This window comes from Heteronotia binoei, chromosome 9 (genome assembly GCF_032191835.1).
Source record: "Heteronotia binoei isolate CCM8104 ecotype False Entrance Well chromosome 9, APGP_CSIRO_Hbin_v1, whole genome shotgun sequence".
In the NCBI taxonomy this organism is placed as follows: Eukaryota; Metazoa; Chordata; class Lepidosauria; order Squamata; family Gekkonidae; genus Heteronotia; species Heteronotia binoei.
The window spans coordinates 119,415,803-119,425,366 of NC_083231.1; the positions used below are offsets into that span (position 1 = coordinate 119,415,803).

At 49.9% G+C, this 9,564-nt stretch overlaps 1 protein-coding gene across 1 annotated transcript in view; it reads left to right on the forward strand.

The window, feature by feature from the left end:
* Positions 1 to 9,564, forward strand: part of ATRN (attractin) — a 466,134-nt gene that overhangs the window by 121,516 nt on the left and 335,054 nt on the right. Inside the window, exons 7-8 of the mRNA XM_060247418.1 lie at positions 771 to 954; positions 3,335 to 3,489. Coding sequence (XP_060103401.1) covers positions 771 to 954; positions 3,335 to 3,489 — 339 coding nt within the window. The remainder of the gene's footprint in view (positions 1 to 770; positions 955 to 3,334; positions 3,490 to 9,564) is intronic.

The window sequence follows — 9,564 nt, forward strand, 5'->3', positions numbered from 1 at the left end:
CTTTGTCAGTCTCTCTCAATTGCACAGCACGGCTACTGAGCCAAGTCTCTGTTTCCTCCATTGGCTGAGGCTCCTCCTTTGGGGAGGAAGGGGGGGGAGGAATAGTTTTTTTGCCAGGCTCTCTCAATTGCACAGCAGAGCTACTGAGCCAAGTCTCTGTTTCCTCCATTGGCTGAGGCTCCTCCCTTGGGGAGGAATAGCTTGTTTTGCCAGGCTCTCTCAATTGCACAGCAGAGCTACTGAGCCAAGTCTCTGTTTCCTCCATTGGCTGAGGCTCCTCCCTTGGGGAGGAATAGCTTGCTTTGCCAGGCTCTCTCAATTGCACAGCAGAGCTTCTGAGCCAAGCCTCTCTTCCTTCTATTGGCTGAGGCTCCTCCCCCACCCGATCCCCCTGGGGAAGGAAGGAAAAAGCCAGAGCTTCCTTTGCCCAGTTCCCTGGATCCCATGGGAGAAATACAAAAGAAAGCACCTTTAAGACCAACGAGTGCTCATGTTTTAAGCATGTTTTATGTTTTTTAAAAAATATATATATATTTGTTTTTGTCTGTGTCCTTTATAAAATTTATATCTCTGCTACCTGATCTGAAATAGGTACATACTCGGCCCAGCCAGACACGGTCCGGGTCTCATTTACGTCAGATCCGGCACTCAGAACAGATGCGTTCGACGCCCTTCTGTAGCTGCTTGGAGCAGGGCGCTGGTGTTGGATTGTAAAACTCCTCTGACGGTTGAGCCTAGCTGCTGCATACCTGTCCATCTTTCTCTCTTAGCGACAAACACGTGGAGCATTTTGCAGACGGAAGGCGCGTTAGTGCAAGGAGGGTACGGCCACAGCAGCGTGTACGATCCGAGCACCAGGTCCGTCTACACCCACGGCGGCTACAAGGCGTTCACTGCCAACAAGTACAGGCTGACGGACGACTTGTACAAGTTTGAAATCAACAGCCACACCTGGTAGGTGTATATCGAGAGAACTGTGGCGCGAGAGAGTTTGCTTCCTTTTTTTAATTCAGAGTTTGCAGCAGGGGTGGGGAACCGCAGTCCCGAGGGCCATATTCGGTCCTCGAGGTTACTTGGTGTGGCCCGCGGGGATTGCTGGACTGAACCGAACCATGTGGGAGCCTCCCTGGGGACTGGCTGGCCAGCGAGGATCGTGGGGCCCAGCCACGCTGTGCAGCAGCCTCCCCAGGGCCAGGCAGGGATCACAGGGCCCAGATGTACTGTGCGGCAGCCTCCCTGGGGCCTGGCTGGCCGGCCAGAATTGCTGCAGGGCCTGGAAAAGTTACTGTCACAGTTCAGTTTGCACTTGATTATCCCAGAAGGTGTGGCCTAATATGCTAATATTAGGGGATGTGGTCTAATATGCTACTGAGTTCCTGCTGGGCTTTTTCTACAAAAAAAGCCCTGGACCTATGCATTTGCCTAGGGCAGTGGGCCGGGTGTGTGTCTTTGTGCCAGGTTAGGCCCTTCCCACATGACTTCAAATAGAAAAATAATTCTTTGCATTAATTTTGCTGGCCTGAATCGTTCTCCCTCGGCGGAGCACTGTTTTTTAAGTTGATAATTTCTTATGGCCCGCAAATGATGTTATAAATATCCATATGGCCCTTGGCAGAAAAAAGGTTCCCCACCCCTGGTTTGCAGCCTGAAGCGGTGATCAACCGAAGCACAGTAGCGCTTGAATTGGGAGGGCGAGTCTGCTATGACCTGAAATTAAATTGGAAGATAAAATTGGAAACGTCTCGGCGGGAGAGCGTGGGCACGAGCGTTGTGGCTATGGACTTTGGAACCTTTTTCTCCATTGCGGTAGGGGGCTTGGAAGAGTCTGCCCGCCAGATAGAAATGCTTTGGGACGTGTGGGCCACACTGAGAATTAGATGTCACTTGGTGCTGTGATGTAGCCCCGTGGTGCAGAGTGGTAGAGCTGCAGTACTGCAGTCGGAGCCCTCTGCTCATGACCTGAGTTCGATCCTGGCGGAAGCTGGGTTCAGGTAGCTGACTCAAGGTTGACTCAGCCTTCCATCCTTCCGAGGTCGGTCAAATGAGTCCCCAGCTTGCTGGGGGGAAAGCGGAGATGACTGGGGAAGGCAATGGCAAAACATCCCATAAAAAGTCTGCCGTGAAAACGTCCTGATGCAACATCACCCCAGAGTCGGAAGCGACTGGTGCTTGCACAGGAGACTACCTTTACCTTATTTGATGCTATGAGCCCCTCTCCGTGACTGGCTAAGAAGGGCTGGGGCAGGGCTAGGGAACGCTGGCTCTCCAGATGTTTTTTTGCCTACAACTCCCATCAGCCCCAGCCATCGGCCACGCTGGCTGGGGCTGATGGGAGTTGTAGGCAAGAAAACATCTGGAGTGCCAACATTCCCTACCCCTATGAAGCTGCCTTATACTGAATCAGACCCTCGGTCCATCAAAGTCAGTATTGTCTTCTCAGACTGGCAGCGGCTCTCCAGGGTCTCAAGCTGAGGTTTTTCACACCTATTTTCCTGGACCCTTTTGAGTTGGAGATGCCGGGGATTGAACCTGGGACCTTCTGCTTACCAAGCAGATGCTCTACCACTGAGCCACCGTCCCTCCCCCGTCCCTCCCCCGTCCTTCCCTTATCCCTGGCCACTGGGGGAAACTTGAATTAACTGGCATTTTTAATACATCGGTACGTGTGTTAGGATAGCGAAAATGAACATTTGCTAAGATGTGTTCTTAACCATTCGACTATCGTCTTGTACAAAAGCAGGTTCTAAAGTCTACAGGGCTGATGGATTTAAATTTGTAACAGAAGGGTGATGAATGCCTTTTAAAAAAAATCAGAGAAGCGTTTATCCTCGCCATCACTATATCTAATTCTCATCATGGCCAAGTCTGTGGATATTTAAATTCAGAGATGGGAGTTATGGATGAACAAGACAGATCTTAGGGGATGGTAGCAAGTTTCCCTCTAAGCTGCAGAGCAGGGCTGGCCAACGGTAGCTCTCTGGATGTTTTTTGCCTACAACTCCCATCAGCCCCAGCCATTGGCCATGCTGGCTGGGGCGGATGGGAGTTGTAGGCAAAAAAACATCTGGAGAGCTACCGTTGGCCACCCCTGCTGCAGAGTGTTTGGAGCAAAAATTCTACTGTGGGATTCTACTGGCATTAAAGTTGTGAGCGACTACATAAATTATTGTGCTCTGGGGCCATTTTTCCTGAGCTAAGACAAAAATGTGTGGACTGGAGGCTAAAAATCTGTGAGCCGGCTCACGCTAACTCAGCGTAGAGGGAACACTGGATGGTAGTATTTGAAACCCATTCCTTTTTTTTTCTTTTCTTTTCCCTTTTCAATTTTCCACAGGACGATTCTAAAAGACAGCAAGTTCTCCCGCTACTTGCATTCCGCCGTGATCATCAGCGGGACCATGCTGGCATTCGGAGGGAACACCCACAACGACACGTCTATGAGCCACGGCGCCAAATGCTTTTCTTCCGATTTTATGGCGTACGACATAGGTGAGCACTTTTGAGATGCAGAATTAAACCTGGGCTGCAAACACGAAGGTTAGTTCTAGCTAGGGACTCGACTAACTTCCAGATGCTTTAGAGCAGGAACTCTATTAATGCTTCAGAGGCCGTTCCTCAGTTCATCCCTTCCCACTTTTTGCTCTTAAGAACATCAGAAGAGCCCTGCTGGATCAGACCAGTGAAGGTCCATCTAGTCCAGCCTCCTGTCTCACACAGAGGCCAGCCAGTTCCTCTGGAGGGCTAACAACAGGGCAGAGAGGCCGAGACCTTCCCCTGAGAAGAACATCAGAAGAGCCCTGGTGGACCAGACCAGGGAGGGTTCATCTAGTCCAGCCTCCTGTCTCACACAGGGGCCAGCCAGTCCCTCTGGAGAACCAACAACAGGGCAGAGAGGCCGAGGCCTTCCCCTGATAAGAACATCAGAAGAGCCCTACTGGATCAATGAAGTGGTCTGTCTAGTCCAGCATCCTGTCTCATACAGTGAGACACATCCTGTCTCATACAGTTCCTCTGGAGGGACAACAACAGGGCACAGAGGCTGAGACCTTTCCCTCATAAGAACATCAGAAGAGCCCTGCTGGATCAGACCAGCGAGGGTCCATCTAGTCCAGTATCCTGTCTCACACAGTGGCCAACCAGTTCCTTTGGAGGACCAACAACAGGGCAGAGAGGCTGAGGCCTTCATAAGAACATCAGGAGAGCCCTGCTGGATCAGACCACGGAGGGTCCATCTAGTCCAGTATCCTGTCTCACACAGGGGCCAACCCGTTCCTCTGGAGAACCAACAACAGGGCAGAGAAGCTGAAGTCTTCCCCTGATAAGAACTTCAGAAGAGCCCTGCTGGATCAGTGAAATGGTCCGTCTAGTCCAGCCTCCTGTCTCACACAGTGGCCAGTCAGTTCCTCTGGAGGGACAACAGGGCACAGAGGCCGAGGCCTTCCCCTGATGTTGCCTCCTGGCTCTGGGATTCAGAGGTTGCCTGCCTCTGAATGTGGAGGTTCCCCTCAGCCACCATGGCTAGTAGCCACTGATAGACCTTTCCTCAGCGAATCTGTCCATGCGCCAGTCTGGAGAGGCAGAGCTCTCTTTGCCATGCCACGCGTCAACAATGAAAAAACAGGGACGGGGAAAAAGACTAAGCAATGGGAACAATGTGCTAAATTGCACAAAACGCACGAAAAACACGCAAAACGCTAGCAATACGTATGGCAAGAGTCAAAATGTAACACGCACACTGTTACCAATAAATACAATGATCCAAAAATGCATAAACCAAACCACCAAGTTCCAATACAATTCCAGGCTTCCAAGGAATATGTAAAGAATATTCAGCACTCATAAGAACATAAGAGAAGCCATGTTGGATCAGGCCAGTGGCCCATCCAGTCCAACACTCTTTGTCACATAAGAGAAACCATGTTGGATCAGGCCAGTGGTCCATCCAGTCCAACACTCTGTGTCACACAGTGGTGAAAAACCAGGTGCCATCAGGAGGTCCACCAGTGGGGCCAGGGCACTGGAAGCCCTCCCACTGCTACCCCCCACAAAGCACCGAGAAGACAGTACCACTGCCCCAGACTTAAGAACATAAGAGAAGCCATGTTGGATCAGGCCAATGGCCCATCCAGTCCAACACTCTGTGTCACACAGTGGTGAAAAACCAGGTGCCATCAGGAGGTCCACCAGTGGGGCCAGGGCACTGGAAGCCCTCCCACTGCTACCCCCCACAAAGCACCGAGAAGACAGTACCACTGCCCCAGACTTAAGAACATAAGAGAAGCCATGTTGGATCAGGCCAGTGGCCCATCCAGTCCAACACTCTGTGTCACAGAAGAACATAAGAGAAGCCCTTTTGGATCAGGCCAATGGCCCATCCAGTTCAACACTCTGTGTCACACTGTGGCCAAAATTCCAGGTGCCATCAGGAGGTCCACCAGTGGGGCCAGGACACTGGAAGCCCTCCCACTGTGCCTCCCCCCAGCACCAACAATACAAAGCATCACTGCCCCAAAGAGAGAGTTCCATCTATACCCTGTGGCTAATAGCCACTCATGGACCCTTGTTCTTAAGAACATAAGAGAAGCCATGTTGGATCAGGCCAGTGGCCCGTCCAGTCCAACACTCTGTGTCACACAGTGGCCAAAAAACCCAGATGCCCTCAGGAGGTCCACCAGTGGAGCCAGGACAGTAGAAGCCCTCCCACTGTGCCCCCCCAAGCACCAAGAATACAGAGCATCACTGCCCCAGATAGAGAGTGAGAGTAGTATGAATATAAATTCTCCAAATGTGCACTCAAGAGTAGTATGAATATAAATTTTCCAAATGTGCATAAAGTAGGTTCTGAATGGAATTTCAGTCATTATACTTCCCTTTTCGATAGATGTCTTTATCAAGAGATGCACATATAAACAACTTAAGCCTTTACACTGAGGTTCTCAACACTATGCGTCAAGTTCGGAATATATTTATTTTAATGCTTTTTATCTCTGGAGCCTCACAGCCTCTGTAACAGAACTCTTGAGTGTTGAATAGGCTTTATATATTCCTTGGAAGTCTGGAATTGTATTGGAACTTGGTGTTTTGGCATATGTATTTTTGACTGTTGTTTTTAGAAGAAGAAGATAGTGGATTTATATCCCGCCCTCCACTCCGAAGAGTCTCAGAGCGGCTCACAATCTCCTTTACCTTCCTCCTCCACAACAGACACCCTGTGAGGTAGATGAAGATATTGGATTTATATCCCGCCCTCCACTCCGAAGAGTCTCAGGGCGGCTCACAATCTCCTTTCCCTTCCTCCCCCACAACAGACACCCTGTGAGGTAGATGAAGATATTGGATTTATATCCCACCCTCCACTTCGAAGAGTCTCAGACCGGCTCACAATCTCCTTTCCCTTCCTCCCCCACAACAGACACCCTGTGAGGTAGATGAAGATATTGGATTTATATCCCGCCCTCCACTCCGAAGAGTCTCAGAGCGGCTCACAATCTCCTTGCCCTTCCTCCCCCACAACAGACACCCTGTGAGGTAGATGAAGATATTGGATTTATATCCCGCCCTCCACTCCGAAGAGTCTCAGAGCGGCTCACAATCTCCTTTCCCTTCCTCCCCCACAACAGACACCCTGTGAGGTGGGTGGGGCTGAGAGGGCGCTCACAGCAGCTGCCCTTTCAAGGACAACCTCTGCCAGAGCTATGGCTGACCCAAGGCCATTCCAGCGGGTGCAAGTGGAGGAGTGGGGAATCAAACCCGGTTCTCCCAGATAAGAGTCCGCCCACTGAACCACTACACCAAACGGGCTCTCCTGGCTTTTATTGGCAAGTGTGGAGAAACGCCATTTTAGTCAGTGGTGGTGCTTCATTTGGCAGGGGTCAGTAAATCCCTCAGCAGGCTTTGTAGCCTTCCCCTCTCTCCCCCCCTCCCTTCCAGAGCCAAACCAACAACTCTAGGGGGAAAATCTCCTAGAGCGGCAGGAAGTTCTTTTGTTCTTGCCATGTGTTAGGCAGGAAGAGAGTTCAGTTCTCAGCTGCAGCTCGAAGGGAGAGGTTGCCAGTGGGAGAGCTCCTGCCTGTGCATGCGGCCTATTCAAAAGAGAATGAGGCCTCCAGGCAGTAAGACAAAGTAAGTCATCCAAAAGGGCAGGGCATGTTTAGACCAGGGCCAGCAGGATGCGTTTATAATCAACTTTTCTTTGTTATACTGGTTGCTGTGCGGGTGCTGTGCGGGTGCTGTGCTGTGCTAATTTTGTAGATGCAACTGTTTTTGTTTTGTTTTTGTTTTCCTATCTTTTTCTCTTTTTGCATAAATATATTTTTACTGTTTAAATGCTGGCAGTCAATCTCTGTACCACCTAGATCCCCAGACCGCTTTAGACCACGCTGTGTTGAGAAGGGGGAAGGCATGCAGTTGGATAAGGTGCCAATCCTCCAGGGGTGCCCCAAAGAAGCGCTGAGGTCTCTGTGAAACCCAAGTGCAGGGTGGCAGAGGACCTGGAGGCCTAGCCTCATAGCGGGAGAGGGGGATTGGGAGTCCTGTTCCTCTCAATCTGAACCCCGGGACTGAGCAGGTGGTGGCAGCGAGCCCAAGGGGCAGGAGGAGGAATAGCTCCCTCCAGGAGTTGGCGACTCAATAGGAAGCTGACGGGACCGGGTCTGAAGGCAGAATCGGGCCGGTTCCGTCACAGCAACAGTGCGTGCGTTGCAACATTTTGACTTTTCTGCCGTATGTATTACTAGCGTTTTGTGTATTTTTCATGCCGTGCTTCAAAGCTGCTTGTGGGAACCGTCGATAAATGTATCTGAACAGGGGTCGTTTTGTCGAAAAATAGGTAGTGGAGCTCATCCAGGGATTGTTATACAGCTGCACCTACTATTCAAGGTAGGTAGAAGGAGGGGGAGCTATCAGCAACGTTGAGGAGCTGTGCTCCTGTGAGCTCCTGCTGAATTCAAGACCTCTATCTGAAGAAGCGTGTGTATACACAGAAGCTTATACCTTGAATAAAACTTTGTCGGTCTTAAAGGTGCCCCTCGACTCGAACTTTGGTCCGATCATAAAACCGTTAGATCTCGTTTGGCCAGAAGAGGGCAGCATTACACAAACCAACGTTCGCGAGTGTTTTCGGCTTTAAACAGGACGAGGAGTGGTTTGTACACACAAGGAATAAAATCAATATCTTATTTTCCTCAGTCCCTTGCTTCGTGGAAACCTTGCCTTAATTCCCGGCCTCCTTGAACGATTCATTTTGCCCAAAAGCCCTAGCGCAGCATAAGAACATAAGAGAAGCCATGTTAGATCAGGCCAGTGGCCCATCCAGTCCAACACTCTGTGTCACACAAGAGAAGCCATGTTGGATCAGGCCAGTGGCCCATCCAGTCCAGCACTCTGTGTCACATAGTGGCAAAATTTTTATATATACACACACACACACGCACACACACTGTGGCTAATAGCCACTGATGGACCTCTGCTCCATATTTTTATCTAAACCCCTCTTGAAGGTGGCTATGCTTGTGGCCGCCACCACCTCCTGTGGCAGTGAATTCCACATGTTAATCACCCTTTGGGTGAAGAAGTACTTCCTTTTATCCGTTTTAACCTTTCTGCTCAGCAATTTCATCGAATGCCCACGAGTTCTTGTATTGTGAGAAAGGGAGAAAAGTACTTCTTTCTCTACTTTCTCCATCCCATGCATTATCTTGTAAACCTCTATCATGGCGCCCCGCAGTCGACGTTTCTCCAAGCTAAAGAGTCCCAAGCGATTCAACCTTTCTTCATAGGGAAAGTGTTCCAGTCCTTTAATCATTCTAGTTGCCCTTTTCTGGACTTTCTCCAATGCTATAATATCCTTTTTGAAGTGCGGCGACCAGAACTGCACACAGTGCTCCAAATGAGACCGCACCATCGATTTATACAGGGGCATTATGATACTGGCTGATTTGTTTTCAATTCCCTTCCTAATAATTCCCAGCATGGCGTTGGCCTTTTTTATTGCAGTCACACACTGTTTTGACATTTTCAGTGAGTTATCTACCACGACCCTAAGATCTCTCTCTTGGTCAGTCTCTGCCAGTTCACATCCCATCAACTTGTATTTGTAGCTGGGATTTTTGGCCCCAATGTGCATTCCTTTGCACTTGGCCACATTGAACCGCATCTGCCACGTTGACGCCCACTCACCCAGCCTCAACAGATCCCTTTGGGGTGCCTCACAATCCTCTCTGGTTCTCACCACCCTGAACAATTTAGTGTCATCCGCAAACTTGGCCACTTCACTGCTCACTCCCAACTCAGCGATCGCTCTTGTTATTCTTTTTTCTGCCAGAGAACTTCAGTGCCTTGTCTTTCTGGACTAATGCATGCTTTCAAAACCGCTAAGCATCTCTCGAAAGCGATCAGAGGCCCTTCATGGTAATGCCGTTGTTAACTTCGTCGCCCTCTCCTATTATGATGCGTGTTGAAATGCCGAAGCTGCTTTCCTGTAAACGGGGTTACATTGTATTAAAAAAAACCTTTCTTTCCATGGTGCATAGTAATGTATTTTCGTGGATCCCTGAGTTGTAAATC